At 31.6% G+C, this 21,014-nt stretch overlaps 1 protein-coding gene across 2 annotated transcripts; it reads right to left on the minus strand.

Moving 5' to 3' along the window:
* Window positions 1-221: 221 nt before the first annotated feature.
* ptc (protein patched) lies at window positions 222-14,073 on the minus strand. Of its 2 annotated transcripts, none has more exons than XM_015516309.2 (19): window positions 13,324-14,073; window positions 9,369-9,561; window positions 9,045-9,252; window positions 8,901-8,970; window positions 8,744-8,841; window positions 8,549-8,666; window positions 8,381-8,473; window positions 5,090-5,211; window positions 4,859-5,006; window positions 4,652-4,789; window positions 4,433-4,591; window positions 4,236-4,331; window positions 3,756-4,163; window positions 3,228-3,669; window positions 2,421-3,157; window positions 2,212-2,351; window positions 2,052-2,151; window positions 1,685-1,987; window positions 222-1,006 (listed from the first exon to the last, which is right to left on the minus strand). In XM_015516309.2, the coding sequence occupies exons 1-19, from the start codon at window positions 13,402-13,404 to the stop codon at window positions 728-730; spliced, it is 3,933 nt and encodes a 1,310-aa protein (XP_015371795.2). In that variant the 5' UTR covers window positions 13,405-14,073; the 3' UTR covers window positions 222-727. The 2 variants fall into 2 exon arrangements, with proteins under 2 accessions (XP_015371795.2, XP_015371794.2); XM_015516308.2 differs by having other exon boundaries at window positions 222-1,009; window positions 13,324-14,068.
* Window positions 14,074-21,014: the final 6,941 nt, after the last annotated feature.

Genomic DNA, 21,014 nt, shown 5'->3' on the forward strand with positions numbered 1-21,014 from the left:
TTGTCGTACATTTAAATAAATTGTATAAAATATCATGCGAGGAATGTATACAAATATTAGTAATCTATATGTATTCTTATTTCTTAATCAAGGGATGATGCAATAAAAACGATTAGGAACAATTTGTACATATATAATATATATATATATTGAAAACAGAAAAAAATTGTCATTTCTGGTTGTCATAATAATAAATTGTAAATTATTGTATTTGTTGATAGTATCATTTACTTATTTAAAAAAAAAAAAAAAATAATGCAATTTTTTATTAAGTTGACTAGAATTATTTTAATCTTAACAAAATACAATTTGAACCGAGCATCGTGTTGCGATTATAATGTACTAGGGAGTACACAATTTAATCGGGTCAGTATTTTTTCTAGGGTGTAGGGAGTATGAAGGATTTTCTTCATTCAATTATCTTAAGAACTACACATTATATAATAATAATAATAATAATAATTAAACCATATAAAACAATTTTGGTTAAAAAAAACATAAAAAGTCGAGTTATTCAACAATAAGTCTTAATTAAGACTAAACTCATAATTCATCAGTCTTTTAAGCTTACAAAGAGAGCTATCCAATCATATAACTAACTTTGGAAGTCAAATTATAATTGCCATTATAAAAATATCTAAATATACAATGAATTGAGCGTTTTAACTAACAAAAATAATTAATCAATTTGTTAAAATAAAAAATAAAAACAAATTGTACTATTATATCAGTACCTAGTATTATGATGGCGTTTATGCCTTTTTGGTTGACGATTGTTGTGATGATGTTTTGATGACGATTTATGCACACATGGTTGTGCAGCTGCACTCATCATATTACCGTCGAGCTCAAGTTCAAATTTGGCTGTTACTATGCACCTGGTTGGCGCAGAAGTCTGAGTCGATCCTGTAGGTACAGACTGAGTTCGTTGTGGTGTTTCAATTTCGGATCCACTGTCTGTACTGTAGTCTGATTGGCTTGATGGAGTTGGCGATATTGATAATGACTGCTAAAAAATAATATAAAATAAAAATTATATTACTTCAAAATTTAAATTTGATGATTTTATTAAGAAAAAAATGTCTTTATTTCTACAAAATATGTAAAGTCTAGTTAGGCATGTATACAGAAAAATATTTTGGGAATTTTAAACTATAACTAATATAAATTACAAATTAAAAGTTATGATATATAAGTGAAACATTTTTTTTACATTATATTTTGAGGGAAGTTGAACTAGAGTATGGATGTAAATTAAACAAATTAAAGCAATTTGTATTATATTCTTTTGAAATCAATGATTTGGAACGGTATCTAATATTATAAGTAGTAATACCAACATTCAACATTTTTCTCCATAAATATAAAATATTTTTTGTCAATAAGTAACATTATGTTCGATATCACAGGTCACAGGAGAATATTTGTATTATTTTATTAATTGTATCATTTATTTTCGAGGAAAATCAAATTTCTTTCAGAAATATTTCAAATGATACAGGCTTCCAGCTTAAATTTATGAGTTTAAAAATTGCAAAATAAAATTTCAAATAGTAAAAAAGTATACCTAGCATTCTTGAGTACAACTATCAGGAAGGGAAGAATATGTTTTGATACGTAGGATTTTAAATTATAATATAGGTATATTATTAATGTTGGATTATTAAGAATCTACTGGACTTACTCGTGACTTGGTTGTTTCCATATTAGGTATAGATGCAGAATGATAAGAACCAGATTCTTCAGCAATGGTGGACAATGATCCATCTCTAGGCACATAATGTAGTCCACCATGTGATCGAGGCAAGCTATTAGTTCCTTGGTGTTGTTGATAATGATATCTGTGACGATTTTGCTGTTGATGATGATGAGTACGATTGGATGGTGGTGGAGGTACTGATTGTCTAATGCTGGTATAACGGGCACGTTTTTTGATTGGTTCTGGCGATGGTGTACTTATACGGTCAGTATACTTCAATGGCGTTATCTGTGTAAAATATATAATTATTAATAATTATTAAAATTTCTGTTTGTTATTTGTGTAAACAAACCTCTGGTGGTGGTCCATATATAGATAAGAACACTGGTAAACATACAAGGCCATTAAACAACCCAAATACTGTATTAGAAATTAATATGAGAAAATATGACCTGCAATTAAATATTAAAACATAAATAATTTATTCACAATAAAAAAAATTATCATTTTACCTTGATACATAGTTATTTTGAAAAACAAGCATTATAACAGCAATAACTAATGTAACTCCAGATTGAAGGACTATTTTAGACATATGATCTACACACAGATGTGTTCGTCTGTTTTTATCGCCTATACTTGTGACAAAACTCTGTTGGATAAATAAAAAACATATGATTAATATCAAAACTAATAACACAATTTATTTTGTAGAACTTACTAAGCAAAGATGTATAGTGAACGTTGCTCCGGTACCTACAGTACCAATTACTAGCACAACAGGTATGGCGCTAAATTTGATGTAAGCAAAACCCATAAAACCCAAAACTTGAATGACTTGAGTTGCAGACATAAATAATGTTATAAGAGCGGCTCGAATATTGCATAGGAATAAACCACAGATTAAAAACAAAAAAAAAAATGCAAATGACATGGCCACACATAAATATTGATTAAGTTCTTGATATTGTTCCCAGTAAACAAAAGGAATGCCTGATGGATAGTTGGGAAGTCCACGCTCATCAAAATTTTTGCATATTCCACGTACAGTAGATATGAATTTTGTGATTATAGATGTTTCATACAAATAACTAGCATAGAATGGCATTTGAGCATAAATAATTGGAGATGATTTTACAATCTGCAAATCGTAATCATTGGCTACGTGCGTCCAACGACGAGGTTCTGGTCGAATATTGGCTTGAGATGCACCATATGCTAATATATCATTAGATACCCATGCAGTCAATAGATTATAAAATGTTTCTTCATTAATGATGCCATTCTCATTGACCAGCCTGGCATTCATTGCCAATGATTTATCAATCGGATTATCACTGTTGCCAGTTTGCACAAGTAACTTATAACCGAGAATACCATTTTCAGATGCACATGACTCCCATCCTTCTTGACTAATGCATTTCTTTGCCCAGTCCTTGTCAAATGCTTTTTGTAATCCTAGAGAAGAAATTATATTAAATACAATATTCTTATTCCTTGATATAAAATTACTTATGGTATAAATTACCTAATAGCCATTCTTTGAATAATGTAAGCCACATCTGAGGTAAACCACCATTATCATTTTTTAATATGTTAGGGACTCGCATGAATGCATCGTGATATTCATACAATAACTTTTGATTAGTTGGATATTCAAAATCACCTCGTGTCACTGCATGCATGTTATAAAATCCAAACATCTGACCATATGTTCCAAGAAACTTTTGCTCATTAGTACCATTTGGCACCATTTCGGGCAATGTCAATCCCGCTTGAATTCTGGTAATTCCCCATACACTAATTCCCAACACCGCAATGAATAATAAGATGACACGTATACGACATGCCCCAGTTGTCAAATACTGAACATATTTTTGGGCAATGTCTTTAGGCTTCCAGTCAAAAAAATGTGATTTTTTTCTCACTGGGATATCTTCACAATCTGAATTTGAGTCTTTAAATTCTTTCTGAAATACAATAGAAAAAAAATTCAACAATAATAATTAATTAATTTAATTTAATTTAAACACAATTAAATAATTCAGTAACTAACCAGTAATAAATTTGAAGATGCTGGGGTGAGTGAGTCTGATTTTTCAGCAAATTGACGCATTTGTCCATCAATTGTGCTTGCTGTTTCAAGAGAATTATTATTATGGTTGAAAAATGGCCATCGTAAGTCTTCTGATGGAAAACAACAGAATATATCAATTCTTGCACTTCTTCTTCTACGCACATCAAAGCTAATAAGAGATGTAACACCAAAAAGTGTAGTAACCAAAACAAACATTGCCAATATAGCAACCTGCAAGCAAAATGCTCGCAATGCAGGAATTGGCACAACAGCAGCAGTAATAAAAATTGCTATGGTGATGAGTGATGTCATAAGTATATTTGTTCCAGTAGATTTCAACACCATTCCTACTTGTTTTTTACCCACGTGACAGCTGTATTTTTGAGTCTAAATTAAATAAAAATTATATTAGAAAAACTATTTTTTATTTACTTAAAAATAATCAAATAAATAACTTACGGCTTGATCAAATCCATGACTTGATACTCGCTTATAACTGAACATCAACAAAAACATATTGTTTACTCCCAAAGCTGTCGCAATTGAAATAACAACCTATAAAAAATAAGTTAATATATATTATGTATAATTCTTTAAAATATACATATTATGTACTATACATAATTAATTAAATGAAAAAATAATCTTAGACTTACAGCTATAGTAGCAGAATGTATTTGAATTCCAATAAGACAGCAAAAAGCAATACCAGATGCAATGCATAACAGTATTAACAGGAGACTAAACAGACCAATGATAGATTGAGACCTGACAGGGTCGAATAAATTTATTTGCATAAACGAAACATACAGTAGCTAAAAAAGACATAATTTATTAAAAAATTCTGATTTCTTTAATAATTATTAGAAAATTACCATTAATATGCATCCAATATAAATATATTTAGGGTCCAAAAAATTGAATTGGTTAAGTAAGTCTTTTAGTAACATTGTTGAAAATGTATGGAAATCGTATGGAACCATTACTGCAGTTTTAAGCACTCTTTTAACTTCCTACAATCATAAAAAATGTAATTAAAATTATGTAATGTTAGTTAATAGTTATATAAGGCATAATCTTACCTCATTAAATTTCTTTTGCCATGTTTTGAGCACTAAAGCAGCTTTCTCTTGGTCCCATGAAAAATGCAATACTTTGTAACTTTGTAGCCAAAATTCATACAACTCCTTTTCACCCATTAATTGTAACACTGACTGCAATGCTTCAGCACTGAAATTTTTAATTATTTGTATGAAACATAAAGTAAATAATAAAATTAATAAAATAAATATGCCAAGGACAGTGAAAATTACTTTTGGATGTATCCTGTTTTATTTTGAGTAATACCGCCCAACAGCAACTCTTTAGGCCAGTGCATATATTTACTGGCAAATCCATGGCAACCATTAGCCAATTCTGCTCCAATATCTGGGATCTGTAAAAGTGTCAATGTGAAAGTTTTTTAAATTATAATCTAATAAATTAAAATAATATAATCATAACACTTTTTAATATTTTACCCTTACAATAATACAACACTGTTAAAGACTTTTGTTACCTACTTAGAAAAATAATATAATTTTCATCTACATTGTAGATTCTACAACAAGGATGTGGGTACAGGAAATGTGGGTGTTAATCTTGTCCCCTTTTGTAATACACACCTTGTTAGAATAATAATGTTCTAATAATTATATTACAAGCTTGATGAGATGCTGGTACGTGTAGACTAAAAAGATGTTATCCAGTACACTTATCTATTGCGGTTGGATAAATTAACACTATAAAGTGACACAATATACCTAAACTAAGTATAATATATAATACATAGTATGACGTCATGACTGTGCATTTTGAAATGTGAAAAATATAGTTTGTTTAAGATTAAAATTTAATTTTGATGATTATAATTAAAATTTTAACTTTAAACCAATATTGTAAAAAAACGATTACTTCTACAGTGAAAAGTAGTATACCTATCAGGGTGATTCTTTTAAATGGGTACACTAATTATCTCGAAAAGTATTTACTTTTTTCGAAATATTTTTACATGGTTTCAAGTTGTTAAAAAAAAGTTTTTATTAAAAAATTATATTTTTTATCCTTATAATTTTTTAAGTTTTTTACTTTTTTGAATGACAACATAGAGTTTTAATTTCATATTCCAAAGCAGAATATTCTTCTGAGTATTTTGATTCATAAAAATTGAATTTAGGACGAGTAGTTTATGAGTTATATGTATTTAAAGTTTAGACAAGCGGAGTAGCGGACAAACATTTTGCGGGGTAACTCCGTACCACTTCACTCTGCCAATCTAAACTTTAACTCAAAAACTACTAGCCCTAAATTCGATTTTTATGAATCAAAATACTTAGAAAAATATTCTGCTTTGGAATATGAAATTAAAACTCTATGTTGTCATTCAAAAAAGTAAAAAACTTAAAAAATTATGATAAAAATTTTTTTTATATAATTTTTTTAATAAAAACGTTGGTTTTTTAACAACTTGAAACCAAGTAAAAAAATATTTTGAGATAATTAGTGTACCCACTTAAAAGAATCACTCTGTAGTTCCCTACGTAATATTTGATGATAAACGATTATTATTATTTTAACTTTTTATAATAAATTATAGAGTTGGGTAAATGTAAAATTATTTACCGAGAATTCGAAATGATAAAATACTTGAATACCAGACGAAACCAAAAAGGCGAACAAAAAGACTATCGCAAAATGTCACATATGGTTAACCGCGGTAATATAGTGATTGCAATATTTGAATGCCTGTATCCAACGATGTATTATTATTGGAATTGGACATTGGCGTGTAACTCAATCTCCCGACTTACAATGTGAAATATTGCTTTGTGATATTTCTCTATTCATATGAGGTTTTATCCAAGAATATAATATGGTGTAATGTAGGCTCTCCAAGAATGTGACTTAAGCAGCAGGTGAACGAGCGGAGGATTTTTGATTTTTTCTTCTGTGCGCAATGATCGGGAGGGGACGAAACCGTTAAATTATGATCAGGTAAAGTCATGAGCTAGTGTTACGGCTGGGGACCGGCATTCTAAGAACATATTATCAAAAAATATAAAGACGCAAGGATGAAGCTGTTCAGTGTTCGGTTTTCAATGCACTAACACACACATTGAAAGAGATGGAGACCTCCCATGAAGTAATCCAGCGCTGAGTTGCCATTTACCCAGCACACAAATGCCAAAAATAAAATACAAAATATTATTGAGATTTATTATTGCGACTCCGCGTGTAATGTGAATGTGCCGTGAAAAAAATTGTGTTTTTAACAAATTAGCCCACCAACATTGAGACCACCTTAACAGCCCATACGGCTGTATACGTTCAAAATCTATTCATATAGAATACTACTTAGCACATATCAAATCATTTAACTACCTACCAAATTCCTGTTAACATTCAATTTGTTAAGTCTTTTAAATCAATAAATAGTTAAATGCAGTAATATTATAGTAATTGTAAGCTTGTACATATTTACGCCATCGAGTACCTACTGTTTTCTTTGATTTTAGCACAAAATATTTTAAATTATTATGTAGTCAAGACATGTGAAAAGAATGCTGTAATAAAAATCAAAAGTAAGGTGATAATGGTGTTTTTTTTTTTATGCGAAGGAATGCTTGGGTGCTGTGCAGTGTGCATTGTGTATAGCCCAAGGCCTATTACCTTAACCATAATGAAGGCATCACCGACCAAGAATGATAGCTCCAGAGTTGCGTGTGTGTGGTCCTCGAGTTCACTGGTATACCGACTTCAATTACCCTGAGCACCGATGAAAAAGAAAGTGGAGGGGAGAACGAGTAAGCGAGTGAGTCTGGTTGTGTGTGTGTTTGGCTATGACAAGACATGAATAGGCTCCGGCGAACACAATGCCTCCCAAGAGGTCTTTGTTATGCAAATAAGTTATATATGCAGTTGTCTGGGGGGCCTAAATGTTACATATTGGCTAGATTCCCTACCTAATAAACGACAAACGCTCAACAAGAACAAGGAAGATGAATAACACAATTAACAAATCTATAGATGTTTCGAGCAAGTGAAGTTCACTAACTTTTCCTTTTAAAAATATGTTTGACCTAGAAAATTACATCGGATAAGGAAAAATTCCCGTTTATTTTTCTACGACATATATATAGGTATATATATTAGAAATGAACCTCAAAGGCTCAAACACTTGTTGTCATCAGTGTTTATAATACAATACTAATTTGCTAATTATGGCTATAACTATTTGTATGCTATGATATAAATGCATTTGTTTTCAATTAATTAATCAAAAGATTTCCATAACCTTGCGTGCAAATACAAGTATTTGTAAATATATACAAAATATTTAAATGAAAATTTTTAGCTGTTAATTTAAAATTAATTACCCGTGAAATATAATGCATATTACATGCCAATAGTTACACTTGACACCTGTACCAGTCCAACAGGTTGGATTAACGATACAATTACATATTAATAGTTACAAGGTTGGGTACCAGAGTAATAATAAGACTAACATTTTACTACATTTACTTCAAGTGCTATTTGATATTGTAGGTAATTAAAAAACTTACTTTTTTTGATTTCTTATTCGGAGCTGTTTCTGGGCAGTCTGGATCGTCCGGATCCAAGCATGGTTTATCTTGGTAACCCGAATTGATTCCTGCCTAAAGTTAAATTATTAACGTCAAAATATTTTCTACCATATATAATATATTTATTGATATTCCGCTTTTACTTACTCGTTTCATGTAAGTTTCTAGCATATCAAATGGAAAATTGGTATCTCCCATAGCTTTAATAGATTTCATTAAACTCTGAGGATTCAAATTAGTCCATTTAATACCATTTCCAACACCACTAATAAAAATAAAAATCATAAGTTAAGTACAATAATATATTGATAGTTAGAAGACAAATTAAAACTTGCTACTTACGGAACTGTTATAGGATTTTCTGGACCCAAAAGTTTGGAACCTTCCCAAAAACAATCTAAAGGAGTAATTATTTCACAAGGCATCATATTTTCAAATATCTAGAAAAATTAAAAACTTATAAGTAAATTTATTTTTTAGTAACAGAAAAAAAATTTACAGTATCTATATAGTGGACTTCAAAATCTGGCGGGCTCGGTGACACGCAAATATCTTTGAGACTCCATGTCCTGTTCAATAAGAAAAAAGAAAATTATTATTTGTAAAAGAAAAATATATACTTAAATAAGATCAGGTGACTTACACGTCAAAAAGGTTGACTGTGACATGAGAAGCGGCTTTAAGGAGCTGCAGGTGAGCGAGTAACGCTTTTCTATGAAGAAGCCGCTGTTGAGGCACTTCCGGAGATGAAGCCTCTTTGGCTGTTTGTGTGACCAACAAATGTATGACGCTTTCCGTTTCACCCAGCGCCGATTCTGAGTAACGCAATTCTGTTTCCAGACGGCCTCCCGCTGTATAAATTCACAGTTATTTTGAGTACACTTTACATATTATTCACACTAATGTAATTTATTTATAAATTATTACTTTAATTGTTAGTTACTAACAAATAACTAAAATAACTTACACTCAACCCATAGTTGATCAAATTGAGAGTTCCTGTCGAAGGCTTTGAATCCAGCCAACAAAACTCCGAGGCCCAGCAACAGTGGGAGAAAGAACACATGGGTTTTGCGATGGATTGACCTACCCAATCGCTCCAGACATTTTTGCTCCCAAGCTCTAAACCGCACAGCGCATACACGTCCCGAAGCTTTGCCCTGAAACCGCACATATAGTATTATGTATATGTATATGTTAACTTAACATGTTGAAATGTTTAAATTTCAGATTGTTTAATAGGTATCAAAACTGTATTGGAAATATAAATAATATAATCATTAATACTAGCTAGTGGTATATGATAAACCAAAATTTAAAATGGTATTAAGTAAAACAATAACATATACGATATTATAGTATAGTATAATACTAGCGTCTAAGTAAAATATGAGAACCACTGTTTCGAGATCAGTGGGAGCAATGTGCCAGCTGGATGTTACATCCTCGACGCTCGTGTATACGAGCACACATCACGGAATATATCCATATACATAGGGACAACATTGTGTTGTGTGAAATCATGAGGACCACCCAGACACCTCAATCACAGGGAAAAGGAGACTGGTTGCAACATATAATCATTCCTGGTAGCAATAGGCCGCCCCAGTACAGTGTACTGTGTGGTGTAATAGAATGACTGTTTTAAAAACATATGCCAAACACTTAGGATTTGGGTCGAAAAATATTTACTACATTAACCTTCCTATTTTAAAGGCTAGATACTTAAACATTATTACAACTATACGTCTATATACTTATATCATTACATTTCAAGTGCATATAACTATATTTAAAAACGGTTATTACGTATATAAATATATTTGTAATCCACAATTTAATTGATTCTTAAAAAAAAAAAATTGAAATATAATTTTGATTATTAGGTACAATTCATTTTGAAATATTAACACCAACGTTCATCTTATTGTAGCAAAAATTTTCAATATGATCATTGATCATAATTAATTCTGTAACCCATAAAGTAAGTTTACCTATAATAGTTTAATTAGTGCTTAGTAACAGTATAATTCATAATGTAGGTACTATATTTGTATGATTAAACGAATTTAAAATTACCTATTACAACATTAAATTGTCGAATTATGCTTTGTGACATAAAAATGAATTAATTAGTAATAAACTATTAACTTATAATTCAAGTATCATGGATTCAAACGGTTCGATTTTGATCATCTAGTGAAATTTGAAGCATTAAGGTATTAACAAAATATAACAATAGTAAAAAAAATTAAGTAATTAGTATAGTGTTTTTTTTTCTTAATGAGCAATGGGTAGGTAGTAGGTACCTACTGTTTATACCACATACAAGAAAAAAAAAAAAACAGCAACCATTTAAAAAACAAATCCGATGAAAGATCCATTTAGTTCCATTGTGCTGGTGGTAAAATGTTTTGTAATAATATTAGGTACAGTTTTTTGATAACCCTAAAGTAATTATTTAAGTATTTTATAGACATAATATTATAACACTGATAAGTGTATGTAGAATTAAAGCAATATAAAGTAGGTTATTTCCTGCCTTCATCTATATAAGTACAATAATTCGTAACTTTAAATCCGAGAAATCAAAAAATTGAATTACCACGCAAAGGGTCCCTCGTGCCTCTACAATGTAAAACTCAAGCTTACTTTTATTTTCAAACCAACGTTTGTACTTCTACCACATACTGAGTCACTGAGATACGAATAAAAATGTCAAGAAGAACATTTGACCAACGAATGCACGAAACCGCAACTACCACCCCTGCTAAATTCGCGTTATGTTCAGAGGCCCGTAAAGCCTCCTACAAAAGATGTACAATGTGGTGTAATGATATAAAAAAATATGATCATATTATTCACACATAAGAAATCGGAGACGCCCCATACGCTCTTGTGTATGGGTCACATTGTCGTTATTTACATCATCGCTTTCTCCACCTGACGACATTTTTTTAACATATAAAAAGTATAATAAAGTAGTTTACACCTTAAGAATTTTAAACTCTGCCAATCCATGGGGGGAGGGGGGTTCAGACCCAACCGCCCTCTCTTAAGTATGTCCCTAGCTGAAGAGGCAGATAGTACAGTTTTAGGATAGATAATTTCTGGAATCTATTCCACGAGAATTATTAAAATATAAAAACATATCGCAAGTCACAAATTTCGTGAGAAAGGCTAGCTCTAGCTAGGGCAGCCCATCCTGCCTGCCACTTAGCTTCTATTTGACATTCTAATTTTAATTTTAAGTGTAGTGTAGACAAGTATATATTGTAGTATTTGCCTTAAAAAAAAATTGAATGCTAGCAGAGCAGATGGTAAAAGGTTAGAATTATCTATCTATACCTTAATTAACGCAACTCTAAAAATGGCATTAGTAAATCGAAAAATATTTGAATTTAATTGTAGTGATGTTTATTAATTTTACAAAACGCCGATTTTAATACTAAAAACACATTTGAATTTTATCTGTAGGTAATAAAGCGCTTAACTTTTTTTTTTATAGTTTGTTTAAAGACTTAGCATATTATGTGTGTAACTATAATACTATCCTGATTCACAATATCTTTAATAAATTCTAAAAATTTTAAAACGCCCAGTTACATATTATAACTTATTAGTGTATATCTATTTAGAATCGTTTTTCGAATGTGAGGATTGATGGTTTATCATTATTTATTTCAAAATTATATCAGTGATTGTAATAGGTAAGACTAGGGCCAAAGAAATATGAAACAGTTTAACACTCTCTATAGATAGTATTATACTTTTTTATAATTTCCCTTTCTACCGAGACGGTTTATTGTGGGTCTCTTTAGTGATTCGGTATACGTATACCATAACCTGCGGTAAACATATGTCGAAGTATTTGAACGTCTCAAAACATATATATATATATATATATATATATATGTATAATAATATTGTATTTAATATGTTTAATGAACCGAAACATTTCCAACACAAAGGGATACAAATAGTCGACATAAATAGATGGTTCCGGACAATTTTAAAATTGCGGTACGAAACACATTTCAAAAGACACGAAATTCCACAAAAGCGGAATTAGTAGTTAAATATCATTGTACTATTGTAGGTAAACTTGGGAGGTCTGTAATTCGTGTGGATTAAACGTACGGTAAGCGGTATATAACATTTATATATATATACACGTATATATAGCATTTAGAACTTTAGAGCGAATTTAAAAGAGTAAGGGAAATTGCGAAAAATCAAATTATACTTTATTTATGATTTCGTTTATTTATGATTATTACTAATATTTTATGAGTTATGTACACTACGCGCGCAACTCTACGGTCGAATTTAGGCGTCTATGCGTTTTTTTTTCACAATTATTATTTTTTACGTCTAAAATAATAGCGAATGGCGAGGTAATGAAAATTACGTTAACGACTGCAGCGTAATCATACTAGGTACGTCGGAAATACTGCTTTGTTCACAAACATTTGCAGTGGAAATTCGACACGACTGACGATTTGTATACGACCGAGTTCTATGCGATTTTACAATTTTCCCGAGCGTACCAACGACATGAACGAACGGCGATCCCGTAGTGATAGGTATACAGACGTGCTGATAACAATAATATTATTGAAGCCACAAATTCGAGACTTGCAGATCATAGGCCCGGGGACAAGGTCGATCGGATCGAGTCGGCGGATGAACTTTAACGTCGATAATGTTATCAAATACAGAATCTTAAAAATTAATCTTTTTGCGGACATTTCAACAGGACTAGGTACGTGTCGCGATAATCATAATCCGTTTATAGTTGTACCGATGTATAAAGTACGTAAGTGTGCCTGCATCGGCAGTTTTTATTAATGTGTAAAGTGCACTGAATCGCCGTGACCGTAGATTAAAAAACATAAAAAACCACGAAGATTCGAACGTACCTTATCGATTTGTCTACGTGCGACCTGTGCATCTTGATACGTGGTCCTCACGTACAAGTCCACTGAAACTTTGTCGGACATATCTCCACTGCATCACTTTTAATCGAATGTATCCTCATTGGGAAATAATAACGATTCGAGTTTGTTCGTCATGAAAAACCGTTTCGGGGTTAACGATTTTGAGGTCGGAGGGCGACGAGCACTTAACTGTTATAGATATAATATGTACCTAGATACCTATAGTTGAACCTATCTAGGTAACGTCGTAAATTGTGCGTTATGTGCCTATACAATACTACATAGGCAAACACTATGTCGTATTACTGACCGGACGATCACGGTGTTTCATTTCGCGAGGAAATTACACTATTGTGCGATATTATATTATTACTCGGTTTTGGAACACAAATCGAGTCGGTTTATAATTGAACTACAGCAGAATAATCACCGTCGCGTAACTCGGTGGCGTGCGATATTTATGCGTATGGCTACAACACGACAATATTGTATTTGCATTATTGTTTATGACATTTGCGGCGATTTCGTTTTCGACGGTATTACATTTTACGCGGACGAGCACACCACTAACTCATACGGTAGGTATAACACACGCACGGCACACAGACTGCGGCGAGAGAACGGCGAACAGCGGCCGTAGGCGCGCGGCGGAATGTGGAGAGCTGCGTTCGGCGCGGCAGTCGGATCGGAATGGGAGAAGGTTTTTCAGAGACCGTTCAACAGCGCCGCCGACGAGTGGGCCCGACACGGTGGTCTCCGGTCTGCGGCCGCGGTGGCGGCGGGCCGGCGGCAGATGGCCGAATTTCTCCCACTACCCGGCAATATTGTAGCCGTGGTTATAACTTACTCACGGTCGGCGGCATCCACTACACGTACAATAATATTATAACGTACGCACAGAATAATACGGAATATTGCGGCCCGCAACTCGCTGTGTAGCAGCGGCCGCGGTGGTCGGGGCCGTCGTTACAGTGCCGGCACGGGACGCGGCCGACATTACCGTGCCGATACGACGGCACGGCACAACTTCGCGAGCAGCTGCAACTGCAGGCTGCTAGTGCATAGCGTTGTAATAGCGAGCTGCAGGCTGTTGCTGCTGCACACACGGCGACAATGAATACGATCTCGGACGCGCGCCCTCGTTTTTCCTCTGTGGACCGCCGTAGCCTCGTCTGCCGCCAAACGCAATTTTAGTCGTCTCCGACGCGACCGTGCGATCGTCGCCGGCGTACGTACAAAAACACGACTTCCGCCCGGATGATAAACGGCTCTCCGGTCGAACGATTATGTTATAATATTAATAAATATTAAATAATTATTATATGAACTTACGCCTCGTGTACGGAGCTACACAATAAATAAATACGATTTTGTTCGTTTGTCTAAAACTATTATATAGCTATCAGAGTTATAATATTTATACAAAAGTAGCACCAAATACTCATATAGTAGTCCTTGACATAACCTATTAAACCCAAGTCCAATCAGCTACGTCATCGTGCATTATATTTTATATCGTATTCCGACTGACTGCTGTAACCAGCATGGTGTCATTCACTAATCATTAGTTTACCTGGAAATTTTCAGAGTTTCCGGACCAAACTTTGGGCCGAGCTTAACTTTTGAACACCACACAACAGATGACAAACTTAGCTGTGAACTCGGTTTTATACTATTAAGTATAATATTATAGTATATAAGGTTTATGCGCAGCTACCACAGTTGTATAGAAATACGTAAATTTGTATTTATTTTTATCAAAACAGCGCCAAGAAATATATGTCGAGCACACGTCAAGATGACATGTACTCAAGTCGTCAAGTGTTTCTCCCACCCAACTATTATTATTGCAAAAAACAACGTCATGTACCTACTTATTTAGTATTATTCTATGTGGGTACTGTTATGGATGGCTGATTTTATCTGCGTTGTTTGAAATTTTGTAATATAGAAAAGGCCAATCTGTCTGCACGATATATCTAAAAAAAAATGGAATAGGTATTTGATAAGATGAGGGGACGTGAGGAGGTTAACTGCCCATATGCGCAGAATTAATTTAAGGATAGACCGAGGGTTATACCTCAACTGACAACTTGTTCATGGCTCCCGAAAACTATAACGTCAATGGGCGCACATATTTTAATTTGCTTTAAGATGCTTAAAATCTAAGGCTGAACTACAACATTAGAATAAAGGATCTAAAAATTAAAACCATTAATTGTAGTGCTGTTTTACAGATATGTGAAAACCAAGTCTAAAAAATCTAATTTGTCCATTTATTGTATATTTCAATATTTGTATCTGGTATAAATTATAAAATAAGAACCAAGACGAGTACTTCTAACCGAATAACCGATATAATGTAGGTATAATGTATATCGTATTATTTGTTCACATTAATAAATTATTTTCACATAATATAATGATATATTATTCTGCAGTATAAATAGTATAATACTGTTATACTGTTTCCAGGTTGCATGAAAAAATTATTTATTTTATGGAGTAATGGACTACTAAATCATGTTTAAGAGACCATTAGCTTAGTTTATAGATTCGCTAAATTGGTTGTTCACGCAATCCAGTATAAGTCTATTAAATATTTGAATATTCATAGACTATAGTTGTATCATAGTATTAAGCTATATAATTACCCTAAATAATAATTTTAACATTTATAAAAAAAACAACTTTTAAGTTTTCCCGGTTTTAATAACCGAAACAACTATGCGCAGCGATTATTTGAACTAAAAGAGTGTAAGATGAACAATTTACATCTTTAAAGTATAATACACACGCGGTGGTCGGCAAGTGTAATTGGTACCATAGTACGTGACACTAAAAATGTATATCGTCAATTAAAATGTTTAGGTATCTGCCTGAGGGACAACACGAACAGCGTTATACGAGTATACCATCTGAATGGCGCTTATTATATTGCTTCATGAAACTAAAAACACACCATCATATATTATACTAGTACGAAACAAATTAAATTAAATGCAAACAGTTCGAGGTATCGGCTGTGGCATGTTGTTATTCTAAGTTTCCTAAAACACCATACTAGGCGTGTCTATATTATGCTGCGTTGACTGTTGTAGACTGTAGTCTGTAGTGCTGTATGACAGTTTAATAATATATTTAAGTATTGTATATAAAGTATAAACATTATCAAAACGAGTTTTTATATTCTAATTCCTTAATAATATCCATGTACATTAGCACAAACAGCTATTATATAAAATTCCCGTGTAATACACTTTCAATATTATGACAGTCCGGCTTCGAGTATATAATCCTCTTATAATCTTCTTTTTATAAAACTGAGCCATTTTAAATGTATTGCAAAATATTTCTATTTAGATATCGTGGCTATAATATTTCATCTATTTAGAGACTAGAAAGCCTAATAGAACAACAGTATTTTCCTTAATGCTTATGTCCACTAGCATAATATTTATTCAATAATCATATATACATGTCATTAAATGCAGTCAAACTATCACTCCGGCCTATAGAAACGGCGTATTTTTTTGATAAAATAATAAACATCGTATCAAATAAATAAAGAAGACGATAAAAGGAATATAATTTTACACCACGTGATCGATACTCGAAATTTTGAAATCTCCCTACGGACGTTAATAAAATATTATTACATTATATGTGGTACTCATCTATCTGATATTCTCCCGGCATCGAGCAACGCTCTTGTAGGCTGTGTGTGTGTGTGTGTGTGTGTGCAGTCGCCGCGGCCGCCTTGGTTGTACGTGTGCGAGGCCAACGGACCGTGTCAAATGTACCGCTTTTGACGTCGGACGCCGCCGCCGATATAAATTCTTGAATTTTCCTTACCCCAACCATCTCTCTTACACACACACAAATACGACGCGTATAATATACAACACCATATATACACGGTCGTGTCTTCGTCGCCGCCGTCATTCATTGTCAGCATATAAATACGGTGTGTGTGTGTGTGCGTATAATGTATATATATATATATATATATATATATATGTATAATATAGTATATTACTATATTATATACGGTAATTTGTGATTGTCCGTTTTCAGTCATTAGGACCGGACGCACGGATGCTGCGGCGGCAACGGTCTCTGCAGCCATCTATCTATATATAGTAGATAGGTACACGAACAGATTTAACAGACTTATATTTTATAAAATATATATTATATTATAGTTCGTATCAATATATTCTTTAAATATGTGTGTGTGTGTGTGTGTGTGTGTGTGTGTGTGTGTGTGTGTATGAGAGAGAGAGAGAGAGACGTGAGAGTATGTGCGAGTATATATTATATATTATACTGAAGCGGTTGTCTTTGAGGAATTGCCCCGGTGGAATGGGGGGCGGGAATTATGTCGTTGTCGTCATCGAACTACCCGAGGACCATATAATATTATCAACGTTGGTGACGCCGAATATAATATATATAATAAACGCTACTTCACATCTGTCGTACACGCATAACTGCTGCTGCAGCGTCCGCTAGCTTGGTGGCCCACACCCTTAAATGTCGTTTAGAATTTATTGTTTATGTGGACGATGAATGGAAACTATATATGTACCACATATATAATATATAACATAATGTATATGGATAGGTATATAATGGATTCTATGGACATTTTTCAGTTAAATCCCTTGAACCCTTCTGCAGAAAACGTTCCAATAAATAAACGCAGAACAAGAGCTTCAAAGATGTTTGGTACACGTAAAACAGATGAATTCTATATATATATATATATATATATATATATAGAAATGTTTAGTTTCTATATGCCAGCGACCTGCACTACGCAAAACAAACGTACGTATAATATTGTTTTTGCTACATTGTGTCCCGTGTGCAAGGAGCAGTCAACGTCTATGATAATAAATTAATAACTAATAAGTGATAATTTATGCAGTTAATGATGATGATAAATTGATAACCATAACGCATTTTAACACGTTTATATTTTATTATTACTCGATACGATAATTGCTTCAAAGTTTAAAACGTCAGTAATTACTATTATTTTAAAATAGAGCTGCAACTGAGAGCACGCGTTAAAAATAATAAAAACATATTATGTTAAGAGAACAACTGATATATTTTTACTTATAATTATTAATTGACAAATTATTGCTAATAGATATCATAGATTAGGAATGTTGTGAAAATAAACATGTATATATTAAAATAATTAATAAATATTAAATAATATAATACAATAACGTAAAATTGTAATTTGGGCATGCGTCCTGTTTAATATATAATACTTATATAAAGAATGCATTTATTAGGCGTATAGGCCCGGTGACCTGAAAGCAGACACGTTTTTTACTGTAATAATGGAAAATAATACAGTATCTACCTACCTATAATACCTACCTACGTATTATTAAACGTACCTATACTATGCGTCCAGGCTATATAATTGAAAGCAATTGGTATATTTGTTAGGATTCATAGGTAGAACAGTTAGTTATAAACCGAGTATAAACTATGCGGTAGGAGTAAAAATAATGATATTGTATCGTAATATTTCTATATGTATATTCTACAGATTATATAGATATACCTACAAATTGCCATGGGTAAACACGGCGGCTATAACTGAATAAATTACCGCTGACAGACCCCTTCATCAAAAAAACATAATTTCCTTAAGAAAAATGAAACTATATGAGTATTTCTTTCATTATTTCTTGGTAGTTTATTGAATAATGAGCGGTTATCAGAATTAAAAGAACATATTATAATTACCTATATATTATATTATAAATTATATATTATAGGTATATATTCTTATAATCGATTTAGTTTTTAATTTTGATCGTATATTTTGTTATTCGATTTATTATTTTAATCCTCGATTCATTTTCTACTGCAGATGTACTCAAGTAAATTGTAATACTTGTATTGATATTTGCTATGAAGAATATGAACTTATAAATTAATATTGAAATAAAATTGTTTTTAGATATTATAATATATTATTATACTATTAATAATGTAAAAATATACATAGGTTGTACATATATTATCTCATCGAAAGTCGTGTAATCTGCCAAAATATAACATAATATAATAATATACATATAGTTGGAGTATGATGTCTTGTACAAAACTACAAACTACAAGCAGTATTACTATTAATTAATTAAACTATAATATAACATTAATAATAATTTATTATTTTCATTAGGCACACATTGCCTCGATAATATTATTTAAATTTAAACTAAAAGTTAATTAGGTATATAATCTAAGAACATTGAAATAATTTCAGAATATTATAAACTGAGATGTAATAGATGTATGTTCAACATTTAAACGACGAAGACATGAATTATAACTTTATAAGGTACTTATTAGATTAAAAGTCGGCAGACTGAAAAATCACAAACATTATTGTACCTATGAAATATATACTTTTTTAAACGTGAAATTGAATATGCTAGATTAAAGAAAAGAGATTAGGTTTATGAGTTTTCTCATATTTCTTAAACATTTCTTACTTCCTTGGTGTGATTGTAATCAAATATAGATATATAAGACATGTATAGTTAATTTCTCACGCATCTGAAAATACATATTCTCTTGTAATTCATTTATCACTCAGATCATGTAGGGTTGACGTTAGTGTTACATAATATAGTACAAAAAATTAGAACGAAAATTCCTTCAATTCATACCTAATATATTTTATACGATTATTAATTAGCAATCATAAATACAATTATTATTAGTTGTATCACCTAAAAAATAATCATATAGTTTCCAGTTGGTGACTACATTATCGTCATTATCCCGCACTTAAACAAATAAAATAGGGTAATAATAGTTTAATAGGTACAAGCTAGGTACACATTTGACAAACTAAAAACATAATAGTAAATTGAAATGTTATTTACGTATATGTTTGTAACTTAGTAATACTCTATAGATACAACTATTGAACTATATCATTATTATGCATATACTAATACTAATATAGTAATATTATATTATTGTATAAGTTACAATAGTATAAGTACACCTATAAAGATATATATTATGTACATTATATAATTATATAGTGTGGCCCCTTTTCGACTATTATTTTTTTTGAACATCATTACCTACAATTGCAGTGTGAAAAAGTAATAAAATAAAACAATTGATACTAAATTGTTATAACACAACACATTAATCGAATAAAAATTAATGTAGTCTTGTAATAATTATGATAATAAAATATGCATTAATGAATATTATGTCGAAAATTAAGATTTACTAATACAATAGTTGAATAAAAATTAATATAATATCATAATATCTATATTTCCATAATACCTATAACATAATAGATTTTTTTTTATTAAATAAGGTGTAAACGATAAGATATAACATATTAGCATTACTCTATTATTAAATTTTGTCTATACAGTCTATAGGATACATCATTATAACTGTTTCATGTTTGGGTAGGATTTTACCTTATATTATATCAAACAACTAGTTGTAATTGTTAGCTAACAAGAAATAATACTGATTTGTCATTATTTGCCAAAAACGAACCATATGAACGGAACTATAAACTTACACTGAATGAGTGAAAGCTATAAAAATAGTAATCATTTTCAAACGAAAACTAATTGTTAATTTATTCGACTAAGTTA

Source organism: Diuraphis noxia, unplaced genomic scaffold (assembly GCF_037042655.1).
Source record: "Diuraphis noxia isolate RWA-SAM2 unplaced genomic scaffold, SU_Dnox_SAM2 contig0002, whole genome shotgun sequence".
Classification (NCBI taxonomy): Eukaryota; Metazoa; Arthropoda; class Insecta; order Hemiptera; family Aphididae; genus Diuraphis; species Diuraphis noxia.